The sequence below is a fragment of the Solenopsis invicta genome, chromosome 1 (assembly GCF_016802725.1).
Source record: "Solenopsis invicta isolate M01_SB chromosome 1, UNIL_Sinv_3.0, whole genome shotgun sequence".
NCBI lineage: Eukaryota > Metazoa > Arthropoda > Insecta > Hymenoptera > Formicidae > Solenopsis > Solenopsis invicta.
In genome coordinates, this window is record NC_052664.1 from 14,578,683 (window position 1) to 14,605,821 (window position 27,139).

General features: G+C 27.2%; 2 protein-coding genes across 2 annotated transcripts; both read left to right on the forward strand.

Annotated features, from left to right (window-relative positions):
* Positions 1 to 3,768: 3,768 nt before the first annotated feature.
* LOC105194347 (sodium channel protein Nach) lies at positions 3,769 to 14,397 on the forward strand. Its single transcript, XM_026132170.2, has 6 exons — positions 3,769 to 3,935; positions 4,312 to 4,391; positions 5,553 to 5,616; positions 10,886 to 11,060; positions 12,335 to 12,480; positions 14,093 to 14,397. The coding sequence occupies exons 1-6, from the start codon at positions 3,769 to 3,771 to the stop codon at positions 14,259 to 14,261; spliced, it is 801 nt and encodes a 266-aa protein (XP_025987955.2). The 3' UTR covers positions 14,262 to 14,397.
* Positions 14,398 to 17,108: 2,711 nt separating this feature from the next.
* On the forward strand, positions 17,109 to 26,919 carry LOC120358211 (sodium channel protein Nach-like). Its single transcript, XM_039451571.1, has 4 exons — positions 17,109 to 17,382; positions 23,782 to 23,947; positions 24,038 to 24,141; positions 26,624 to 26,919. The coding sequence occupies exons 1-4, from the start codon at positions 17,109 to 17,111 to the stop codon at positions 26,917 to 26,919; spliced, it is 840 nt and encodes a 279-aa protein (XP_039307505.1).
* Positions 26,920 to 27,139: the final 220 nt, after the last annotated feature.

The window sequence follows — 27,139 nt, forward strand, 5'->3', positions numbered from 1 at the left end:
CAATTGTGTGTGTTATCCGCGCAATATGTCGCAAAAAACAGTATGATAATAAAAAATTAATTAAATAAGAATATTAATTTGCACAAACTGCATTAATTGCTCGAAAATATTATAAGAGCAAATTGTATAAAAATACTAATTAAACAATTTTATGTTTCTCTGTGTGATTTCTATTCGATTTCTATTCATGCCTAAAAAAATTTTATGTTTATAATTAGAAGAGGAGTTGGCTATATTTTACGAATCAAAAATTGAACTTGATAATACAAATAAATACAAAACTTAACAATCTAAACGTTTAAAAATTGGCGAAAATTTTGCTAAATGCGAAAAATAAAAAATACATAACATCTACATTTGATGTATAATCTTAATATAAATATATTAATGCAGGACAAATAACTTATATATTTTATTTCCAATAAATAGTCTATTTTCTTAATTTATTATTTAATATATATTTTATTACCTAATATATTTATAAGAATTTATTTTATCATTCAATATATTAGTATAAATATATTTTATTGTTTAATTTATTAATTTACTTTATAACTAATTCTTCCATTATGGGATCGCATTACTGCATGTTATAATGGGAGACACGAACAGCGCAGTGCCGCTTGAAAAAAAAAAAAAAAAAAAACTCGCGCGCTTCGCAATCTCGAATGCCGGTTGGTCCTACTTCGCCACGCGCTTGCATTTGTCAGTAGTAAGGGATTACTCAATCATGAATAGAGTACTTGACTGATTTAAGATTTCTTGTGATTTCATGCAATTTCAACGTAATTTTGATTTTTTATAAATTTGAAATGATTTCGAACGATTTGGTATGATTTCAAGTGATTTTAAGTCAAGTTTAACTACGTGATTTTAATTTATCTTCTTAAAGGTTGATGTTTGAGTCATTTCACCTAATTTTGGATTTCAAATTGATTTCATTGATAGGTGCTTGACTGACTTTGAGAGTAACTCCTTGAGTGGGCCAAGCAAATTCGGCTGCTTTTATAAATTAATAACTCGTTAACTAATGCAAAAATTGCAAAATGTTACAGAACTTTTCTACCCTAGTTTAATTTGTTTTACCTATATGCAAACGTGTATCAATAATTATCAGACGTAATACATTTTAAATAAATTTTTTTTTACGTTAGTATTAAATTATAATTTACACATTGAAAAAGAATTTTTGACAAAGCGTTGAAAGAAAAAGACATATTTATATCTGCGTAAACACATTTGCTTAAAAAGTTATCTATTATGAAACTACAAAGTATCTAGTAATAAGTTTAAGTAGATTACATGTAGCACAGTCAAACACAAGTAGTACAAACAGATTGAAGTCAGCCAATAAGAATATCTCAAATATAACAAACTTGAAATGCAAGTTGAAATTGGTTTTCTCATATACAGCTCAAAGAGTGAAAAATATAATAGTATGATTGATATTAACTAATATATTTTAATAATATATATAAATAATTCTAAATTTAAATAATTATACAAATAATACAAATAAACGAAAGTATAGCTGTAATAATGCCTACATCAGTTTAAAAAGTCATACTATAAATACTTTCCAAATAATATAATTAAATTAGGCATAGACTTTAAATTACGGTATCAGCAATATAATTGTTATAATAGAACAGATAATTTACATAGCTAATGTAATGCTAGAGCAGTACAAATGCCAAAAATTTCAGCATATAATTTTAAATTTGTATTATGTTATTTTATCAATTAATGCTGTCAAAAAATGATTTTTAAATTGTTAATTTTTATTAAAATATATCCTCTGTATTTAAGAAATATTAAACTTTATTTTAATATACATAATGCAAAAAATTGTTAATGTATTATGAAAAAAACGTTATCTGCTAAGAGATATTAATTTAAATTTCTGTATGTAAAGTACTCTATAAAAATTTCTTCTATTACAACAACTATATGACATGATGTTATATATTAATGCCTACGTATAACGCATAGGCATTAATTTATCATGCCGTATCGTTTTTGTAATGGAGGACACGTATACGTCACACACTTACGTATAAACTGTAACGATATTGCTGAGGAAGCGACAAACATCGCAATTTCATATCCTGCGGTAACAAGCGATTGCAAACACGATATCAAAGTAGCGGAATAGTAATTGAACGATGTCAGATATACGATCTGATCTTGCTGAATCTCTTCTGCCATAACGCGGACCCAACACATCCATGAATCGGTCACACACGCGTTTTACGGCGCTCGATGTAAACGACGTCAGTCGTAATTCCAGATGGTCGCACGAGTGTTCGGAATATTACCTGCGCGCCGCCTGTAACACCGTGTAATTGTGTTACGGGAGTTTTCATTTCGTGTTGCATACGCAGATATAACAGTTTCTTCTGTTCCAATCGGTTGTAAGCGGTTTGCGGTTATTAAAGTGAGAAACATGCTGATTCATTTAAAAGATTTTAATTATTGTAAAACTTTAATTGATTACCTTTAACGATTTTATCTTTAACAATTGTTACAAAATTTTGTTACAAAATTTAGATTGGTGATAACTGTTTGATTATAGAAAATTTCAAGACTATTAAATGCAATATTGCAAACCTGCTGGTTACTTACAAATTTAATCCTTTTTTATTCATACTTAATTAATATTTTGGAATTATAAGCCAACTGATTCGATAAGGTAAGGATATCTTAATAGAATTGCTGATTGAAAAATGTAGTTAAATTGGGATATGTTTTTATCATAAATTTTATTTTTGAACCTGAATTAACTACAATATTGTTATTCTACTTCGAAAAAAATTTATGATACAAAATATTATATAATGCTTTAGTTTTTTATGCATATATATATATATATATATATTTATCTATAGAATATATAAAAAAGAAAGAAATATTTTCTTTGTTAAGTAATTTTTTATATATTTAATATTTTCTTACAACTATTTTCTCCAATTTTATAGTTAATCCAATTTCAGAACTAATTTGCAAATTTACATTACATACATTATAGTTCAAATAATGCATACAATAGTTAATAAAAAATAATAGTCAATAATAATTTATTCTAAGCTAAAATTAGGTAATTTCTACTTTAGATAACTTAAAAAGTGGATTACAGATGCAGAATGAAAAAAACAAAGTTAATAAATCTAAAAACATTATCTTTACCACACAAAAATGGATCGAAAAAAATTCAGAAAGACCAAAATTTTCGAGGTCAAAAATTATATTAAAATATTTGTATCTGTTTTGTCATGAAAATTCCAGTTTAACCAGTTTGAGATATTTTACTGAATCTCATAGAAGTTGGTTTGAAAGGTAATATTAATTTAAATTATATTGATTTATAGTATATTTAGTACGTGCACAGATAAATGTAAAAATTTTCAGATATACGTAAAATTCAAAACGTAATCTTAATTAAAACAGATTATAAAACAGATTTATGTATCAGCAAAAGATGCTGTTCTTTAATTTTTAAATATTTAATACCTATATAAATTATACATTAAAAAATTTCTGTTTTAATAAAATAACAACAAGTAACTACAATTTCGTCAACTATTATAATTCATTTTCTCCTTGTAAATTTGCGATCAAAAGTCGATTCGCATAAACGATTATCTGGTTATCATTATTAAAGTAATGATAAAAGCGGTTTACACAGACTGTGCACGTGAAACCTTACAGATTCATATATTATATCAGCTCGCACATAAACGGAATGTATGATTAAAGTTATACAGTTTAATGAGCGTATTACTAATTTTTGGCGAGATTAACGGTACCACGAGTAGAGATTCTTGGATTCATGGCGAACCGCACAAATCAAGTCATCCACAAATCACTATCCTATTTCGCGGTGCGGAACAAACGCGGCACGCTTTACAAAAAGAGAAAAAAGAAAACGGAAAAACGTAATTTCACAAAACACCGGAGTCACGTCGCGATACGGCGTCGCCAGTTGATTTAATGTAACGTTACGCTTGACGTTAATAGCGCCATGAGAATTCGATAATAAACGCGTTGTGGTACGAGTAAGAACAAATTGTTACTTGACGTCGTGCTTAGCTTACAACACGTTAATCTAAACTTTTGCTTTATATCTCAGACATTACTGTTTTCAAATTTTTTAAAATAAATAAAATAAGTAAATAAATTAAGCTGTTACGGCTTTTGCTCAAATATTGTAACGTTATTTTTATACATGTTTATAAATACATTTTTCAGATTGTACTGGATTATAATATACAATTTAATTATAACTGTTTTGATGATTATGGTTTATTTTAGCTATAAAGACTATGTTACGACACCTTTAATAACTACTGTAGAAAACGATACTTATCCAACGACCACTGTAAGCTTTCCAGGTAGATTAAGTTATTTCCAGGTAGAGAGATCAAGTTGTCTTAGAACTTGCATGTTTTTTATACACATATGCACTATAATAGAATAATTTAAAACATTATATTATATTGACATTTTGTTTTCTTTAAATATGCATAACGTTTATATGTTATGGAATAAGTAACTTTGAATGTAGATACTTATGCATGTATGTCCAAAATCGTGATATAAAACCTGACTTAAAAACATCCTAAAAATGTCTTTTTAGCATGACATTAAATTGTTTTTAAAACTCTAAAATCTTGATATTCTTGATTTTAAACGTGAACTGTCTACAGTTATAGAATCAAACGTCATTTTCTTTTATAAATACTATTAAAATTGTTTGAAAATGATTTCTTAGAGATTTTTAAGATTGATAATTTTTAGGATATTTCAAAATTTATTAATGCGGCTTTATTAAATTTAAAATAGCGGCTTTGAAAATTACAATTTCACGCAATGTAACTTAATCTAATTAAAATTTTCAAATATTTTATAAAATAAGCAATAAATTTTTTAAATAACTAACAAAATACGAGTATATGTATTTGAAATTGAAACTTCTAAATTTACTTGTAAAAATTCAATATAAAAATTTAATAGAAAACTTCCATATAAAAATGTAACATTTTATTATAAATTTTACAAAATGTTTTGCTATATATAAAATATTATTTGAAAATAAATTCTAACATCAAATTTGTAATGCACGATTAAAAAGAAACTCACACTTACGTAAAACTATAATGCATATAAAGATAAAAAAAGAGAATAAAAAATTTAACATACATCAATTTATTAAAAATTTTGTAAACTTTTTCGCTATATTAAATTCATTACTTTTTAATTTATGTATCATTTTAACTTCAAATATTATATTCAGCAATTTCAAAAATATTTAAAATTAATTGTGTTATATTGAATTTACTGAAATTTAAAATTCTGATATGAAATTCGTGTTCAATAGACTCTCGAAAAAAATTATATGTGTAAATTATTATTTAAATTATTATACAAAAATATCTTGCACATATTAGACTCACTTTTTTATTTTAAAAACTCACATTTAAAGTAATTCTCTTTTTTCTAATATTTTTTATTTTATCGTATTAATAAAAAATATACGTCTCAATTATTTTTAGCAATTGCCATCTGCTCCTTTAACAGGATAAGTCGGCAATCCGCGACGGATCTGGCGACCAACATGTGAGCAAAATTTCTGTATTAAATAAACTTAAACTGCATTTATATATATTAAACAAATGCATTCACATGCGCATGTTGATAAAATGCTTGTGCACACGCGTCGATCCACTCCAGCAATTTGGAAACGTGTGAAATTATAATTTCGCCAGTCTGCGTCAAACAGCACCAATCGCATACTCGATCGAAATCATTCAAAGTTCAGTTTTGTTGTTTAACATGTATTATTCTGCGAATTTTCACCGCGTGTATTAAAACGGTCACCACATTTATTAGCGTAAATTGTAAATATCTATCCGCAAATATCCCAATCGTCTGCTTGATCGCACAATTTACCTCTAGATTATATGGATAATAAAACACCAATGTCGGTACTTGTATTATATTATGCATCATTATTAATCCATTAAGCTCATGGCCAGACCAACAAGGTAAGGCAAAAAATAACATATAGGTTAAAATAATAATTTGAGTTAAAAATATCTTTCTTCCAATGTTACCGTTAGTTTCTTCGAATTCTCTCATGCAGTTTCTTAAAAAGATAATAACAGCAACATTAAAAGACATTTTAGAAACTTTTGTCTCTTAAATTATATTTCATTAATCAATAGCGAATATTAATTACTATATTATTCAGAATAAGGTAAACGTGTGCGTGCGTGCGTGCGTGCGTGTGTGTGCATGTGAAACACAGACAATTGTTGAATATATTCTAAATGAATATAGAGATCATAAATATGATAAATGATACATATCTAGTTGATACATGTGAATCTATAATTGAGAGTAGGTTTACTAACCATGATATTTACCAAAGGATGAGTTAACTCGCCACAATTGATACGGTACATATATATATGCATAGATTAATCGACCAATTATGCATAGGAGCCTACTTCGCTTTTTAGGTTCCGCTTTCGGTCCCGAGTCAACTGACCGATTATCATTAATTCTGTATCTCACACTTTCTTTGAATGCAATGAAAACGGATCGATGCATTGATGGAGAACGTAAAATCGGTAAGCGTAATTATAGATCATTTAACAGGGTGTTAATATTCTAAAATCAAAGCCGTTTTGCGCAATGCTAGCTCGTAGCTCATGAACTTTTGGCTCCGTTAATGGAAGAAGTGTTTCCGGAATTGTTGATTCGGAACAGAAATCTTCGAAGTTTCATGGGTAGCGTCAACCCAAAAGTTTCCACTTCACTTGAACATAGATTAAAGCTGTTATAATTCTTTATCAAACTCTGATTTTAGAAGATATTGTTAGTTATAAATTTCAATTAAATATTAGATATATTATTGACAGAAATGTCTAATATTTTGGTAATGTCGACTATTTCCAATATTATCTTCTTTATAGCTTTACAGATAAACTTAGATTTTAAGCTGAAGCTTAATATGAAACGTTCGAAAAAATCACATTATTCTTGAATAGTGATTTGACAGACCGCTATCATATTTCCGCTAATTTTATAAGTTCATAATGGAAAATGTACGTTTTCAATTATTCTGAATACTTGTAAATAGAGAAGATAGAGAAAAATGTTTTAATGTAAGGATTAATTAAAAACAATTTCATGTACAATACAAGATGTCTAAAATTTGTTACTACCCCTTATATTTTGGAAATGTTTCCAAATTATGAAAAACTGCAAAATATATGTTTAATCATTCTGAGGAGCTACTCTTTTAAAAGGGTGTGGAAGTTGTCTCTCTCTCAAAAAATGCCCTAAGAAGATCACTCAAAAATTTCAAATAAAATTCTTCCATATTGTAATATATTATTTGTATAAAAAAAAGTATGTAAAAAGAAAATTTTCTATACAAATCGGAGAGTGGTACGTTGACCCGTTTGAAAATTATTATACATATATAAAGCCAAAGTTTGATAAGTTGAACAATGCCAATTTTCAAAAAATCGTTACTTCCACTCGGAAGATTCTAAAAATCTTAAAAAAAATCCTGAAAAAGTTAAATCATAAAACATTTTTGAACTTACATTAATAGTTGCATAAATAGTTGTATAATATTTTGCAATTAATTGTTATAAACAAATTAAAAATTTATTATACAAGAAAACTGATTACGTCAATCAATTTTACAGAAAAAATTGTTATAATTTTTTATATAGTTTATTTTTTTAAATAATAATTTAAGAAAAAGTTATACATATTTTCTTAGTAATTTTTCCCGCAAAATCGATTGGCGCAATCAGTTTTCCTGTACAGTCAATTTTTAATATTTTGTTTATAACAATTTGTTATAAAATTGATTTTTACAAAATGCTTTTAATATCAATAATAATTATTTTTGCTTTGGCACTATTTCTAATTATTATTTTTTGTCCTTGTTAGTCTAGCCATGAATTTTAATGTGTCAAAAAAGTTTTCTACTTCGTCGAATTGATTTTTTAAAAGGTATTTTTTTTGGAAAGTAGATTAATATTGTTTAAATTTACTTTTTGTTCTTTATTTATTATTGTTTAAAAATTGATTTCTTATTTTTTATTTTTTAAATAAAATATATTGTTGCACTCGCTTTGGACGTTCGTACACTGACACTCGCGACTTTCACTTGCGAAAGAAAGGAAAGGAGATACTTTTAGTGAGAACAGTTTTAATGTTACGGAAATTACACTAATAATCGACTTAGAGCACAAAACACGTGTTGACAACTCGAAAGCCCGGACAATAACAACGTGTTGTAAAGGAACACGCTAATGTCTGGTATTGATTTTCTGCAGCCAACTGATCTAAAGTATGGCTGACATCCGGCTGACAAAACGAGTTGCAAAGGCACAACACTTCTTCCCTACTCTTTCAGATTGACAATCGTTTCGACAATCAAGTAAAAGACAACTCTCTCGAGAAAGCCCCGAAATTACAAAGTAATTCGGAAGGACTATAAGATAAAAAAAATCAAAGAATTGTTTATAAAATTTAGAAATCAACTAAACACAAGTATAAGATAGTTCACGCGGATAGTGCCTTTTATAGAGAGATGGATTAGTGGTTGGAAATGTTCTTTCTGTAATGGAGAAAAGATATGAAACCCGATATAGCAAAAAAGAAAAAAAACTCTAGTTCTCCTTGTTTTGATAGCGGTGGAAGGCGCAGGAATATGTGATTTACGAACTAGGGAAAGTGATTGTTTCAGAAAACTTACAAGAGGGACAGCTTTACCAAAAAAAATTAGCAATATTTAAATTAAAAGAAGACTAGCTTATTATGATTTTTTTTAACTTTCTGGTTTTTCGTGAGTCTAAGAGCGAATGCTGAGGCAGGGACTTGGGTAATGCCGAGGCACGCAAGATCAACAGTTATTCCTTCTTTTTCCCTTTTATCTGAAGATCTCAAAGAAGAGAATCAACCACGAAGATTTGTTAAAGAAGGCTTGAGGGTCGAAGAGAAAAAGATTTGAAAGTCTCGTTGGTGGTTTGAAAGACTTGCAGCTCGGTAACCTGAGAAGCCAAGGTAGAGCAAGAAGTCACGCCTGTGGTGTTCAAAAACGACAAAGACAAATTGATGGAGTGTAGAGTATTCTCCTGATTGTCAGAATGACAATCTGAAAGAGCAGAAGAAGAAGGTTAATATTGTGCACCTTTACAACACGTTTGACGATGTTAACCAGATTTCAGATCAGCTTGACGACGCGTTGTTGTTGTCCGGGCTTTCGAGCTGTTAATAGTGTCAACACGTGTTTCGTGTTCCAATTATTAGAATAATTTTCGCAACATTAAAACTGTTCTTACTAAATGTGTCCCTTCTTTCTTTTTGCGAGCGCGAGTGTGAGTGCGCGAAGTAAATGAATACGACAGTATAAATAATAATCTTTTAATAATAGATTTATTTGATCTCTGCATGGTAAATTTTAATCAGAAATGACATTTGGGAATTTAATTTCAAATCACTGAGAAATTTGAAATCATAGATAGATACCAATTATTTATGCCCCATTTCTTCACCTATAGATAATTTTATCCATAAAATATCTCCCAGAGAATTTGATAATTTCTATTAAAATTCTAGTACATTTTGCGTCGAAAATAAGTAACATGAAGAATAGTTATCTGTTAGATACGTAACCAAAGATTTCAGTAAAAAAAAAAATAAATTTTTAGTTAATTGACGAATATTTTTATCTTGGAAGATAGCTGTCGAGAGGTGTAAAGAAATAGATCAAAAAGAGATCAAATGTACCTATTGTTACTAGATGTTATTATGTACTTGTTCTAGAAAATATTTACTATCAAACTATTTTTATATTCAAAATAATCAGATTTTTAATCTAAAAAACTAATTTAATTTAGTTTATTATATTATTAGCTTATTTGTTAAAATCACACTATTTATAATATAAATATAAGAAAAGTGAAAGCACAAAGTTATATATTAATATGTCTGTATTTTAATTTAACAGTAAATATTTTCTCTTAAACAGCGCAAAACCAATGCTTGCATCAAAATGTATGATTTTAAGAAAATATATGTTTTCATTAAAAAATTTTTTACTCTCACTGTATATATAAAATTATTTATTAAAGACTAGATAAATGCATTCTAGTTTGTACATTGCACTGATGTTATTCAAATTGTGCACTTGTACATACAGCAGTCACATTTTGATTATCATATACTTATGTATTAATATCTTTGAGAGAAATATGAATTAAGATGAGTGTATTCTATATGGCCTACTTGCTGTTCTCAAATATATAATAGTTATATGATGAATTGTACAAATAAAACTAGTATGTCGTACAAGCTGTGAACGTAACTTATTTGCAACGGTTGACTTCTCAATTTGTTTATTTTGTTGATAGTGAAGTCAAAAGTAGATTTTTTTTTAAATAAAATAAGTTAGTTGTTTAATTACTTAATGGATTGTTGATAAAAATAGTTCTTTGTGCATTCTTATACGTTAATATGTTAATAAACTTATTTTAAATGTAAAATTAGATCACTTTATTATTTATTTTTCTAACACTTTTTGTGAAAAAAAAAGAAATAATATAGTTATGTACTATATTGAGTAACCTATGTATCCAATACAACCTAAATAACACTTTTCTAAAAATCTTCACTGCACGTGAATAAAACTGTTCCATATTTTAAATTAATGTTTAGAAATGTTTTCTACGTTGAATCTAGTCATCAATTTTCAATTTTAGAATAAAAAAAAATAGAAAAATGTGCCTATAGAGTACAGTTATTTTAATTACTTTGTATGATACTTTTTAAATATTCATGAAACTTTTCTTAAAACTAGTTTTAACTCAAGTATTACGAACAAGACGATCGATGAAATTCTCGACATAATCAGGCATTTGGGAAATCTCTATAGTTCCTTTTTCCACGCGGATGTAACTCATAGTGAGGAAGTAGATAATCTTTTAACAACTTATTTTAAGAAGCCTTACGATGTTACCAATATAATGAAAAATGTACGTATGCAAGCTTAATTAACGTCACACTTCAAACGCGATACACTAAAAGTTTTACTTACTCAAGTGAGAATTGAATACAGATGAGATACTAGCCCGATATCAACTTTTAGTATTGTAGCATTATTACCGACATGGTACTATATCAATACCAGTATAGTATTGATGAAATATTAAGATAATAGCACAACGGCCAAGACTTGCAATACTCATATAACACAAATTTTTAAAAAACGTTCTAAATATGACCAAAGAATATCTTAAGGATGTATTTAAAAAGTTTCTTGAAAAAAGCGTGCTGTATGGACAGTAATGTGTTCAATTCTCACTTGGGTATAAAAAAATTTTATTAGATCATACTAAATAGTTATTTTTATTAGACATTTCTTATATATAGAGTCTCAAATTTATTGTCACACCCATTGTGATGGTAGATTCAAAACAAAAATCCTAATACCAAAATGTCAAACCTGGAATATTTTTTAAATGAAAAGGATTTAAAGTTAGTAGTTTAAACTGTGAAAATCGCATACTCAGACATGGCATATTTACAGTAGTAAAAGTGTTCTCAAATATAATTTTTATTTTTCATATTGATTTTGCACGCGATGTACTATGCCTGAGCGTGCTTTCAGATAATTTAATTTGCACTAAAGAAAAAGATTGTTAACTAAATTATTAACTTAAGTAAATTTAATTTGATTAAATTTAATCAAGTTAACAATTTTTTTCAATATGCTAAACTCTTCTTATTTAAAAACTCTTGTAGCTTGGACATTTTGATATTAAGATTTTTTCGTCTTAAAACGATTCACAAATCTATCATTAGGTTGTCACGGTAAATCTAGGACATCTTGTAAACACAAATACATAAAATCTATTTAATTATGTAATAATTAAATAAGCAAAAATAATTGAAAATTTAAATTGTATTTTTAATTAATACAATAATAAAAGTTTAAATTCAGATTTGTCTAATTTTAAATGCAAATTTCTCGAAAAGCATGATTTCGTTACTACTACCCCAATTTTTTTGCGAGTACTTTCCGCATAAATTTATTTCCCTAACCTCTAGTTTTCTGGTGATTCTAGTAAAAAGGAATCATATTTATACGGACAACTGTGTAATTGTATTTTTCCGCAATAGATGCATTGAATGAAAAGTTTCCGCTGATTAATTATTAAAATATTTGCACGGTACTTCGCGTATCGACAGCGGTTGTCAAAGTTCAGAAGATTATTAGCAATACATGTCGCATATTTGCATTTTCCAGCTTACACCACAATGTTCGATGATGCTAGTAACATGTAAGCTGCATGGGCAGCACAGAAACTGTTCAGATATTTTCGAATTTCGCAAGACGCAGGACGGATTCTGTTGCACCTTCAATTACGCGCGTGAAAGCGATGACATTCCCAAGTGAGTATCCCATGAATTCAAAACACATTTCTGAAAAGCATGTAACATGTTTAATGGACTACTCGACTAGTGTACCTACATGCCTGTGCAGACAGCATAGGCAAATGAAGCACATTTGCTAAAGCTATCATTATGTACAAAATTGTTTCTTTCATCACTATATTTATAGTTTTGAAGAGAAAAGGAAAAATAAATATAAATTATTATTATTACTTTAATTAATTACTTTGCGCGCGCGCGCGCGCACGTGTGTGCGTATTTGCGTGTGTGTGGTTAATTATAAATAAGTATAAATATATGTATATAGTTTATAATCATATATTTTAAAGTGGCATGTCAATTGATAGCAATTGATTCGCAACACGAGCTATATTGCTTACAATAAATTGTTCATAATGTTTGTTGATTATATCGCAGTTTGTTAATTATATCACAGGAAAACTATTGCCTTTTGCTTTAATTCTCTTTGTACACGCGATTTATTGCAAAGATTAGCTATCTAGAAAAATTAATTATGTAAACAAATGTACATATTGAATAATTCATGAGTATTTTATTGATTATCAATTTATGAATAAATTTTCTGTAACAAATATTTAATAAAAATTAATTTTTTATTAAAAATTGTTTAAACAAACAAATATTTAAAATTATAAAATGCGCAAGTTTTGTTATCTATTAATGTCTATAAAGTAAGTATATTTGACAATATAAATTAATTTTCAATGATCAATAACTTTCAGTAATTTTATTATTACCTACGTTTTTTTATTATTCTGAATTTTTGAAAAAATTCTCTTAATATTTTCGTAGTTACAATAAATATTATATGCTTCGATGGTCGAACTGACTTGAAAGTTGACGCATGCGCGGAATGTAGAGAGATACAGGTTCAAATCGAACCTGAGAACATGCTTTTTGCAAAAAATTCTTTAAAGTGGAATGGGGAAACTTTATAGATGATTATTAACATCAATATTATTCAATTGATTAACAGTTTAATATTATAATATTACTTTTCTGATTCAATTTAAGAACTGCGTTCTTAATGCGTTTCAAGACTGAATATGCGGCACACAAAGTACAAGGAATTAAAAAATATATATAAAACCACTTAGGAAATTATTATTTGAGTACTAAAACCAGTTGTTAATTATTCCAATTTTAATTGTGTTACACACTTTACGATTTTATAGGTATATTAATTATTTTTTATTATTATGCTTCTCTCAAAATACTATCTTTATTAATTTGATAGTTTTAAATTTTAAAACGTATGAAAACATTCCCTTTATAAAATTGATTTATCTGTTACTGTAAATATATAAAAGTACATATTTGCTATTAAAACATAATTTTGTAATTTAATGGAGAATCAATGCTACTATATTAATATCACAAGAATAATTTTCACGAAAAGAAATATTTACATATTTTGATTTTAAAATATTCGAAATAATTGATTATAAACACTAAATATTGCTAAATGTAAGTCAACGTCAACATGAAAGAAGAATGTAAATTATTTATTTTAAATTTATAATGCTACATAAATATAACATTAAATATAAGCATTAGTCGTTTGGAAAATTAATTGTAGTAATTATTACAGTTACGACCAAATAGACGCTGCAATAAAGCCTGATGAAATCAAAGTGATGGATATAGGAATAGATCGTGGTTTAACGGTTGTAATGGATCCACTTTTGGATGATTACTTCTACTCAATGTTGCCTATGACAGGTTGGAAGGCAAGTAGAAACGGTATACATGCCATTTAATAAATCGGAAAAGCAACAGTGATGTCTAATATCCCACATTTTCGAGAACAATTTTATTTCAGAGCTAAAATTAAATCCGTAAATAAGGAAAAGTTATTTATTATTCATGCAAAATTAAAATTTAGAGAATTTTTCTTTTTTTTAATTAACCGAAAAACAGCTTTATTTAATCTAGATTCTGAGAAACTTGATAATGCATAATTACATAGAGGGTTTCTAGAATGTTTTGCTTAACTTTGTTAGAATGTCTTGATTATCAAAGTAATGATAAAAGTTTGAATAAATATAAAAAAAACTTTAGTTATTTAAAATAGTTGCCAAAAAGAAATTGCATAATAGAGAATTTTATAAGAATAACTAATTTTATAAAAAGTTTTATAAAAATAATAGATTTTAATCAAATCATGAGAATTTAATTTAATTCTTTGAAATCTTCAATATAACAAGAGTTCTTATGTAGAATAAATTTCTTCAATTAATAATTGTAAAATTGGACATTAAAAAAAATAATCGATATATTCTACAAACTTTACTATTTTGTAAGAAAAATTTAAAAATAAAAATTTTTCGCTCTCTAGTAAATGAAATTCTAATCTAACATATAATTTAGAAAACGCCTTGCATGAGAATAGCCTGGAAATATCTTCGTCTTGCGAAAACGGGTCATATTCGAGTCGTAACGAGTTGTTACCACGAGTGCTGAATATGAAAAGAGACTAATCGAGCAAAATGAAGATTTATTCTAGCAATGCTTTATTGTGCTAAAGTAGCGTTAACGTTTGATTCTTTAGTGCAAAGTATCACGAAACAAATATTCATTTTTAAATACCTTTAATAAAGACATAAGTAGAAAATTTTATCTTGTTCGCTTTCATTGGTAAAAATGTTTATAATTACTTAATTTCCAATACATTAAGCAAGGATATGTCCTATTACTACATTAAAATCTTTTAATAATTATCATAATCATCAGTATAGAATTAAGTATACAATCATAATTATCGAATAGTATGAAAATAAGTTACAAAAAATTAATACAATATTTTTTATTTCTCTATTTATTCATAAAAATAATTGATTATAAATAACTTTTGATATTGCAATTTTTTTTTTAGAAAATAATTAGATAAGTTCTGCTTAAAATTGCTACCTTTCAATTTTATTTTTTGATGATTTGTAAACTATTTCTTATGTATACTAATGCATGCTATTACAATAATTATATAAATTAATTAAAAAATACTACCTTATTACTACTACTATATTTTAACTATATTGTGTTCAAATCTATTGCCGCAATGAAGGTAATCGGTAGCTGCCTCATGCCGTGAACTTTTTCCATGCTTACCGTGCTATTACAGGCCACCTGTGCTTCATTCGCCCATAGTGCACGGTGATAAAAAACTCGTGAAAGTCATTAGCAGCACGATATAATCGCACGTTTCCTTCACTTCGCCATATTTGCAGTGTAGTGTGTACTTTAGGCTGCAGCAGCACTTACGGAAAACCCGCATTCGGTAAAAACGTTTTAGAAGATTCTATTCTTTTGTCGAGATATTTTTGTCGTATACTTTCAGATGTATCGCAAGATTAACCACTTTTTAAAAGAAAGTTAAACAATAAACGTAAATATTATATATGTATACATCTTTAAAAAATTACAAAAAATTATTTATTACCAATTTAAAATTAATATTAAATAGACAATTGTTAAAAAGATTCAAACACCATTGTATGTTAAAACTAAAAATTAATTTTAATTTATCAAATGAATTATTTAATTATTGATTTAATATTGATTATTGATTTACTATTTATATTTAATCACCATTTGTATAATTTAGAAACAGTACCTTATAAATATTATATGTCGCTATAGATATTGAAAGGCTAGTATTTTATACTTGTTTCTTTTATTGTCCATCTGTATTCCTTTCATTTTTTCTCTATAAAAAATTAACTCCAAAATTGATCAGGAAATGTTTATTTATACAATATTTTTTTAAAATGCTATAAACATTTTTATGAAAAAAATATCTAAAATTTTTTTATTTAAAAATAATAAAAACTGTATATTTTTTATTCTTAAAAATTAATTAATTGAGCAAAAGATATTTTTCGATGAAGTTCGGTTTTATTTTTTTATTTTGATAAAACATCGGCATGCTTGGCTTATAAATGTGTGTGTATGTATATATAGCAGATATACAGAGCATGGTTGCAATATGGTATTCCAGGTAAATGTCAGCTGCGTTGTAATTAACTTGTGAAAACAGACCAGCGCATTACACAAATTACGATGTCCCTTTTTGCAATGCAGGATAAAAAAAAACACGTATTACATGCAACGCTACAAAAACTATGGGAATCTCGAATAAACTCTAGTCAAGCAAAAAGATATACATATGATATTTACATCGACAGCAAATATTTTACAAATTATATTAGCATTGAACATCCGAAAGCATTGAACTAATCGAGATTAGTAATATCGAAATAAGTGCTATGTGAAAAATCAGATACTCTCTATTATTTTATTATTGAATAGTATACAATAATTTTGATAGTAGACTTCTTTAATTACCTAATTTATATATTATACATTTTTTTATAAATATTTTTCTATAAAACACAGTTTATTTGCCAAAAAACAGTAATACTGCTTTATTAAAAAAATTATTTAGCATTAATTAATCAATGCATACAAACAGTTCATTTAATTTTATTAATTTCAAAAAATGTCTGAAAAATATACCAAGGGAGAAAGAAAGAAAGAGAGAAATATTTAATAGAACTAATATATTGGATTTTCAGATAATAATGTTTGACCCTTTTGATTATCCGGACATGACTAGTGGTGGTGTTACAGAAGTTATGGCAAAGCCTCTCTTTGAAACATATCTGAACGTACTTACGACGCTTTTTCTTAGTAACTCAAACGTTAAAAGATTATCTAGAAAGGATCGTAATTGCATTTTTGACAACGAAGAGAACCCAACATACGGTAATGTGGATGCACCGTATACTTACAGTGACTGTATCGTCGAATGTAAACTCCATAACATACAGAAGCTCTGTGGATGCAGACCGTTCTTTTATCCACGTCGCAACAAAGAAGAATGTTAGTAAAATACGTTAATTTTCTAACTTTTAATATTGGTTTTTCAGAAAAATTCTTTGATTTACTGTGCATAACTTAAAATTTGAGATATATCTAAAACTTATAGCGATTTTGGCTGGGGCACACCGGTTGCACATTTCAAGTGTCGGTGCAGCTTTTGTGTTTGGCTAGTCAAATAATGCAGTCTCTCAGTGGTGCCGCGTGTTCATCTGGGCTCGATACACCTCACAAATACATATTGGGTGTACATAAAGTGGACCTGAGAAAATAGTCGAGGCCAGTTTGTGTGCCACCGATAAGGTGGCACACCGATGTGCTCCAGCCAAAATCGCTATTATATTATTAAATATGTGTATTAAATATGTGTATTATTAAATATGTGAGAATTTGCTTTTAATTCTTCTAATTAAATTTATTTGCTTACACTGACATAATGTGTTTTTTTATCTTGGTAATGTTCTTTTTAATATAAAAAAATATTTCTCGCGCGCGTGCGTATTTCTAATTTTTTTTGTAATGGTAGGTAGTTTTCTTAGTATAGTTCACTTTATTTTAATATAGTATGTAATACTTGATAAATTAAGTTTTAAATTAATGCGCTATATATATCAAAGGTACTCTAAATTGTGAAATACACTTTATAACATTTGACAACGTAATATTATAAAAATATGGTTCAATGCTTAATTTAAAATCAATAACTATTACAATTTTGAATATTTCATGACAATGTTTCATGACAATCATATAAAACATATAGATTAAACATATACAAAACAAAGAGCTTGACATTTTCATCGAAATGATGTTATACAATATGTTAAACTTTTAGGTGCTTTATATAATTCCGAACAATTTAAATTTGTAAAATACTGTTTTTATAAAATATAAAAAAAAATTTTTTCTTAAATTAGTCATTTATATTTTACTATTCATGTTTATGTTTTATAACTTAAACTTGATTGTCAACTAACTGTAGCTAACCAAAACATGCAATTTTCTATTATGTCATAATATTTAAATGCTTATGGTATCATCGCTCATAATATAGAATCTTAACCATTTATGGAACAGTTTTGCAAAACTTAACTAATTATTCTTTCTCAAAAATCTAAAATATAGAAACTTTAATTACTTCATTTAATTATTTCGTATGAATAAATAAAAATTTCAAGAATATTATTTTAATTTTTTGTACTTTACTGATAAAATTATTCCAGAAAAAACTAAAGAATGATATTTTTCTCCAACTCATATGCGAAAATATGTAAATATAAAGTACAAAAATTATTCAAGATCCATAAAAAGTTTAGTAATTAATAATATGACTACTTTCGTTCTCATAAACAGAAGAAAATAGAAAATCAACAAAAAAAAAAATTAAAAATTAATTTGAATAAACAATATAATACCATCATTGACATATTTCCATTAATTCTTCACATTCTTCTTACATTTATCATACGCCGATTTTTGTTACAAAAATTGAGATAAAACGATAAAATCTACACTAATATTAAATACAAAGACATAAAAAAAATAATTATTAAAAATATTCATATCATCAAGAAAGTTTAAAACTATTTTTATCAATTTACAAATTAATTAAAATATAAAATCTAATTGCTATTTGCAATTTAAATTAAAAAATAAATATCGAAAGTAAAAGATGTATATCCAGATTTAATTAATATACAATAATTACACAGGTCTGTGACTAAAGAGCTGTTTGAGCTTATTTTCATCTAATTTCCATGTATTTTGATGTGCTGAAAACGAAAAACATATTGAAAAAAATCCTAGACGTCAGGATTTGGCACAAAATGCAAAAATCTTCAAATTTAGTAAATTTTTCTCAATTTTTGATATTTTTTTTTATCTTAGGATTTTCAACCAAATTTAAAGTCAAAATTACTATTAATTAATTCACATTAGTGCATTCAAGATATACAATGCCAAAAAAATGTAACTTCAAAGTAAAGAACTTTCAGAATGAGCTAATGAAACCAGCATTAATGTTACAAGCTGAACGCACGAGCTCTGACATGCCCGAGCTTAATTCAACTTTTTTCTTAGTTCTCATTCCAGTTAAAAAAATGATTTTCATGAAAAATTTGTAATAAAAAATTAATTTTATAAATCTATTTTTAGTTATTTTGAGTTATTGCCTTATTTAACACAATTACCTACATTGTCAGAAAATATGAAGTCCTATGACAAAATAGAGGTCATTTTCAATTTACCACACCCTAAAACATAAAGATTATGTGAAATAACCAAAACAGCTCTTGAAAACATTTTTTTTGCAGACCTGTGTTATCAATCAGATATTAATCCAAATATAATTATAATTGTATGGTAATTAAAAAAAACGTACAAACAACGATACGATTCATTTGTATAGTTGAAAGTATAACTTAGAGATACGATTTAATATAACTAGAGATAAAAAATAAACGATAAAAATCGTATCTTATTGGATAAATCGGGTTTCTCCAGACCCATGTACTCTCTTACATCCCAACGATTTCTTTCTTCTATCACGAAGTCGAGGGGCGTGGGTGGCAATCTGTAAAGGAACGTTGCGCACTGCAATGCGAGACGTACGCGTTTGCGAGCTTTCTAACGAGGCTTTACCACGGGTGGCTTAAAGCATTAAAGCGGATCGCGTGAAGCATCGCTCTGTAGGATTAACTTACCGTGGCCGAGGTTCTACCGAAGAAGAGGAACTCGCTGAAAGCGGCGCCTCGCTGCATGCAACGCCGAGTATTCCTCTCTCCGTTCTTTCGTTTTAAAGCCGCTCCGATTGCTCTTTTTCTCGCGCTCTATCGATAGCAGGGCGTGCTTGGAGTCGTTTTTCTCGCGACTGCCTCCTCCGTTCTCCATATTAATCAACAACACGTGCAACGACGTCCGCGTTGCTGCATGACATACTCTCCATCCTCCCTTATACTGCTCAAAATATGAGCATTTTTTCAAATTCTTATTTTTGTATTTTTATTTAAGTGCCGAAAGTAGATTTTCTAATGATAAAGTAATTTTATTTGGAGATTTTGTTATCATATGTATAATATAAAGCTTTTACTTGTTGAATTTATAAAAAAATAAACAAAGTGCTAAACAATTTTTGGCACAAACAATCTAATTTTTAATTACATTTAAAGATGACAAAATGCGTATAATTATGTTTTGAAAAATGTATAATAGATTAATATTTGTTATCATCTTTCAATACACGCACGTTATGCAATTCGTAAAAAAAATGGTATTGTAAAACTTAAAAATTTCCTTTATATTATGTAATATGTTCATAATATACGCTCATAATTTAGAAATATAAAACTTTATTTAGAAATATAAAAGTTGTAATAAAATATAACTATATAGTTAAGTTTTGAAAACAATCTGATTTTATAAAAGCTTCATAAAAGAAGAAATTTAATCAGGCTTACTTTTGTATTATAAGTTTTGCCTTTATTTATACATAATAGATTAATATTTTATTTGTGATAATTGTATGTTTCATGCGTAACGTATACTTTGTTATATATATTCCAGATTCAATTCGTATTTGCAACGTCCTGGATATAGAATGCTTAGCTAACTCGAAGGGTAAATATTGATATTATATTGTTAATATACACACCAGAAATACACACACACACACACGGTTATTTTTTTACATAAGCGTTTTTAAAATTTCAATATTAATTAAAGAATGTTTTTATTTATCACAGGTGCACGTAAACAGTTTTAAATTAAATTAGAATAGTAATATTACAATATTAAACTGATAATTAATGTAACAATAATTATAATAATTATAATAAGTAACTAATACATTATAATAATATATGTTATTAATGAGGACCTCTCTCCCCCACAATACAATAAAGAATTTGTTGCGAAAATAATCTTTCTAGGTTCACAAATCGATACTCAAATTGATATTGGTCACGATTTTTTGGAGCGTTTTGATTTTGATAATAACTAGATTTTTTATTGATCTTTAAAAGAAGATCGACGCTGTATCGATGTATACATTATACATATTTCAGCAAACATCAAGTAACAGTTATGTAACTGTTATAATTTTTTACTGAACAGTTATATATAAAACACACTCGTTGTGGTACAATTATATTGTTGAGTAAAAAATTGTAACTAACAGTTATATAAATGTATAAATATCGATGAATTATTGGTGATTGGTTAATATCTAACAGATTAATCAATTCAAGTCGAATGGATATACGAAGAGGTTGATTCAATTTCATTATAAAATTGAATAATGTCAATTTTTACATAATATTTTCCAGATAAAATCTTCAAAATATAAAAATTTTATAATAAATATGATAAATATGATTATTAAAGTTGACGATTATTCAGATTAGAAAACCTGTCATACTGACTAAATGCAGTGGCGTGAGCATGCACTGTGTAATGCATGTATCATGCTAAAAAAAAATTGCAAAATTTGAAACTATGGACGGTTTTAATTATATAAAATATTTGTACATTTGCATATACATTTGTATGTTTAAAATATTACATTGTTGAAATCTTTTACCTTGCTAAATTGATGAGTCTATTATATACTAACAAAGAACAAGTCACAACTATCCAGAGCCAATTTAATTCTTTTTAAAATATGTTATTAAACACAAATATTTAAGAGATACGTATTTTTTTTATACATGCGGAATTTCATGTTTAGGAGGTAAAACACCCCTTTGAAAAAGATGGTATTTTTTTGGGGGGCGAACATTATCGAAAGAATATGATATGTAATAGGGGGGGGGGGTAAAACATCTCTTTCAAAAAAAAAAAAAAAACAATATTTTTTTCCGGGATAAATATCTAATTTATTTTTTACAACTTTAAAGTACTCTTCAAACTGTACAACTTTTTTAAAAAAATGTTTTTCTATCTTATATTCTGGGCAGTGTTCGATAAATCTCTTGTGAGATTGGAAATTTTTAATAAAAATCAGCTGAAGTTCCAACAAAGTTTTGAAATAATTGTTGTGAAATAATATTTCATTAAATTGTTGCTAAAATTTTTCGCCTTACAAAATTTATGGATTTATCATATAGAAATAACAACTTATTAAAAATTAATTAAGTCCCTCACGCAAGGTTAAATTAAAGCCAACATAAACCTCGTGTTAACTTAATCAACTGAGTTTCCTATTGGAATTGACCAATCGCATTTGTCATTAAATAAAATTGAAATAACCAATCGCGGTTGAGATTTAACCGGTCAGTTAAGTGAAACTGATCTTTAGAGCCTCTTTCGTTAATCTTTGATTAGCTAACCAACCGGTTAGTCCATTGGAATTGACTAATTGCATTGTTTAATATGTGAAATGACAAATACGATTGGTCAATTCCAATGAACTAACCGGTTGATTAGCTAACTGAAGATTGGTGAAAGAGGCCCTTAGGACTAGTTCCACAATCTTCGGTTAACTTAATCGGCTCATTTTTCTAATTAACCAATCGCATTTGTCGTTAAATAGAATTGATCTGAAATAACTAATCATGGTTGACACTTAGGCTTGGTTTTTCATTATCTAATTAACTGATGGTTAAATTTGACTTGATGTTTTACTCAACTATCCATGATGATGCCATAGGTAAAGCTTATTGGTTAAAACTTCAAGTTAAGTCTAACCATAAGTTAACTAGATAATGAAAAATCGAGCCTTAAGTCCTACAATTAATGTTGTAAGACTTGAACTATAAGAAATTGACCAATCATAGTCGATTATTCTCCTCATATTCAACTGTGATTGGTCAATTTCTTACGGCTTAAGGCTTACACACTTATTGTAGATCAGGACTACCCAGTCAGTTAAGTTAACCGGAGATTGTGAAACTGGCCCTTAGTCGACATGACAATATCTCGGAAGTCATAAACTTCAACGATTAATATTTTGCTTCACGGGACAGAGTCAGATTCTTTTGTTTTACGCAAAAGTGCGTCGACTAAATCTAAATTTATCAAACTCGGAGGCCCCTAAATTGAATAATTATCAGAAAATAGCATTTAAATACAAAAATAAATGGTTAAAAGCATTTGACTTTTATTTTTGTGTTTAAATGCTATTTTTTGATAATTATTTAAGCAAACTTGCCTAATCAGATGCCATATTTTCCTAAAATAAATATTTGCCTAAAAGAAAAATTATATAAGAAATATCAGTACATCAAGTATAAGTTTCAGCTACAATAGAATAAGATTATTCTTTAATTAAGTTTTTATACACATCTATATTCTCCTATTATTATCTAATATTTATATTATTTGTAATTTGATACACAAAATAAATAATAATTTTGATTATGTCACTGATACTTGCGTTATTGATTTTCTGTTTTCTCTATGGGATAGCTAAATGGATGACAATTTTTCCTAGTGACAAAAAGAACAAGCATTTTCAAAACAAAAAAGACGCTTTATATTGTCACAAGTGTTATCCTGATTGTGAAGACCTTATGTACGATGTATTTAGTTGGACAAGTTCCATGACTCCTGGTCAATATAATACTGAGTTAATGTAAGTATACGTTATCTTTGTCAATATAAAAATTGAAATTCTTTTAATATTCCTAAAACTGGCACCAATATTTTTATTACATAATTTCAGACAGGGCAATGTTACTAACTACGGAATAGTGCATGTGTACCTCTCGGAATCTGACACACTTGTGTTGAAACAAGACGTGTCTGTTTACTGGTATGAAGTCTTGAGTAAGTACAGATTGTTAAGAAATTTTACTAGAATAAATGAATCAAATTTAAATCGTGAATCAGAATTTTTACAAAGATTATTAGCAGATAGATTTTTAATAGATTAAAAATGTTTAAAAAAAATTGTAAAATAAACGCAATCTATTTTGTATGCAAGATCAATTGACAAAGATTCGAGAAACATAGGATATTTTCTTCATTTATTATTAATTTTTTAATAAATCTTGCAAATATGTATTCAATTATTTTATTCGTTAATTTTATAAAATGTGTATCAATAATTAAATTTTTGATAAAAACTATAAAAATAATTTTGTAAAATGTTTAAAATTGCAAAAGATGCAGATAAAACTTGCCAAATTTTTTATTGAACTTGATAAACATAAATTTTAATATTACAGCCCGTTTCATATCGTATCAATACATCTTTGAAAAAATAACTGCCGCTTATAGTTCTTATTTTTACTATTTTTAATTAATTGCATACTGCGAAAAGAGAAATAAGTTATGAAGAGTCACTGTTGCGTTTGGTATGAAAACCAAAGCAAATCTTTTTCACAGTTGATACAAAACATATGAAAAAGATATCATATGTGCAAAGGTAGAGTAACGGAAGAAAAATTTTCTACCGGCATCTTCTGTAGGATGCCCGAGGGTCCTCAAAAATGGAATTTTAATATCCGACTGTGTATAACGTTTTTCTACTCTAGTCTGGTTTCTGTGCACAAAAAAACATAATACTTCTCACATAGAGCGCAATTTCTAGTTGCTGGCGCTTACTATGCGAACAAATTGCTAAAACGAGGAATATATTCTGAGAAGCATGAAAAAGTTTAGATATTTGATATTTTATAATTCTGAACATTTAATTTTAAACAATTTCTAACATCCTTTTTAAAATAAAGGGAAATGATTTTTATACAAAATCCGAAATATTTTTATAAATAAATTGACTACGTTCTATCGAATAATGATATTTCAATTTCCAGTTCCAATTGAAAATGAACTCCCCGGACCGGATAAGAATTTTTTAAATGTAACTTGTACTTTCTTTATTTTAGATTTAGATTACACGAAATAAAATAAGAAAACTTTGCTTTCAATATTTTTTCTAAAAATTCCACTGTTAATTTTAGAAAAATCTTAAAAATAAATGTAATAAAAAAATAAAATGAAATAAAAGGTTAATACTCGAGTTAATAGAGGTAACAGAGATTTTAAAGGTAACGTCAAAACAAACAACGTTAGTTCTCATTTTTCTGTCTAACGGATAATGTAAGAACAATCGCTGTATCATCAAACTCTGTTTCTGGATTTTGAACGAAACCATCACAGAGAGGCAGGAGAGGGATGAAAACGTTACTAGATTAAATAATTAATACAGAGCACAATTTTGACGCAAAGATCATGCGTCGCTCTTATTTTTTAATAGAAAGTTAATAGATCATGCGTTGTTCTTTGTTTTTTAATAGAATGTTAATAGAAATATTAAAAAAAAAAAAATGTTTGAGATAAAAATTTCTTTTCTCCTTACATGTAATATGAATTTGTAATAAAACGTACCATATTTTCTTCTCTTTCCCATTTTCCAATTTTAAAAGAGGTATAGAGGACACCCTTCATAATCAAATTTAAAAATTTTGTTTTAATATTAATATATATATATATATAAAATCAATTAATATACATATATTTAACATATTAATGTATATTATATATATATATATATAAAATCAATTAATATACATATATTTAACATATTAATGTATACGTTGTGCGTAAATGCATTTATACCTGCCATATTGAGGAAATAATGTGATAAGAGGATTTTATCCAAAATTATACTTTTTTGATACTTTTAGACATTTTACTTCTTAGAAAACTTCTTGTTTCAAAATTTAAATACAGTTTTATATTCTTCGTTTTGGCTAATATACAAAATTTATACAAATTACAAAAATTAGAAAAAATGCTAATGTTTCAAACATGAGAACAGATCGCTATGTACTTTTTTCAACACTAATTTTAATACTGTCATATTTTACATCTGTTTAAATTTATCTCAAAGAGTTGTTAGTATTATTTCAAAGAGTTGTTAGTATTATTTCACCTGCTAAGGAAAAGTAATAATTCCACATTAATACAAAATTGACGAAAGTTTTATTAGATGTGTGATTTACGAACTAAATACACACACCCACACACACACACGCGCGCGCGCGCGCGCACATGCACATGCATACATATAAGAAGATAGCATTATGTAGATGTTTGAATTATAAATTTTAAAGATTAAAGTATAGCATACTTGTAAAAGAAGAAAAAAATGTAACCGTGTTGTAAAAATTCGTTCTCTTTTACAAAGTAAATCGCTACTACATACACATAGTTTTTTTAAAAAATGAACACTAAAAATACAGTTGTTTCAAATTATCTTATCTTCCTATGCTATTATATGTAAAGATCAATGGTTATTTTGCAGGCGATATTGGCGGTTTCTGTGGCGTCTTCATCGGCTTCAGTTTCATCAGTGTAGTGGAATTTCTGTACTTCTCCATGCTTGCGGTTCGCGATTTGTTCTTAAAAAAGTCGGCTTTGCAGAAAAACAACAATTGCATTGTATTTGATAAAATGCCATTTAGAAATGAAACCTTATGGGCAATATATTGGAATGAACTAATACCGCGACCTTGGAATTCGGAAAAGCCTCAACTAACACAGCTAGATATTTGCCGGCAAATTCATAGAACTATTTCGAAAGATCCCCGATCAAAATGATTTCATTTTTTATTAATTCTCTTATCACAAATATTAAAATATTTGAAATATTAGGTGTTATACTTAATTTCGAAGATTTTTTGGTTTAAAAATACATTTAAATTAAAAAAAGATATATTATATTTTATAAAAAATATTTTCATTTTCAGTCACACTTTAATACAAAAACTACTTCTCCTTGTTCTTTAAAAGCAGTGAAACGCAACGTTATGTTATAACG

What these genes read in the sequence shown, in the direction of transcription:
- LOC105194347 (XM_026132170.2), top strand. Translation starts at nt 3,769, where the DNA reads ATGAGCGTATTACTAATTTTTGGCGAGATTAACGGTACCACGAGTAGA. An exon ending in AAAAAAGAAAACGGAAAAAC is followed by an intron (nt 3,936 to 4,311) that starts GTAATTTCACAA and finishes GGTTTATTTTAG; the next exon opens with CTATAAAGACTATGTTACGA. An exon ending in GAAAGCGATGACATTCCCAA is followed by an intron (nt 12,481 to 14,092) that starts GTGAGTATCCCA and finishes TAATTATTACAG; the next exon opens with TTACGACCAAATAGACGCTG.
- LOC120358211 (XM_039451571.1), top strand. Translation starts at nt 17,109, where the DNA reads ATGACTAGTGGTGGTGTTACAGAAGTTATGGCAAAGCCTCTCTTTGAA. An exon ending in CAATATAATACTGAGTTAAT is followed by an intron (nt 23,948 to 24,037) that starts GTAAGTATACGT and finishes ACATAATTTCAG; the next exon opens with ACAGGGCAATGTTACTAACT. An exon ending in TTACTGGTATGAAGTCTTGA is followed by an intron (nt 24,142 to 26,623) that starts GTAAGTACAGAT and finishes GTTATTTTGCAG; the next exon opens with GCGATATTGGCGGTTTCTGT.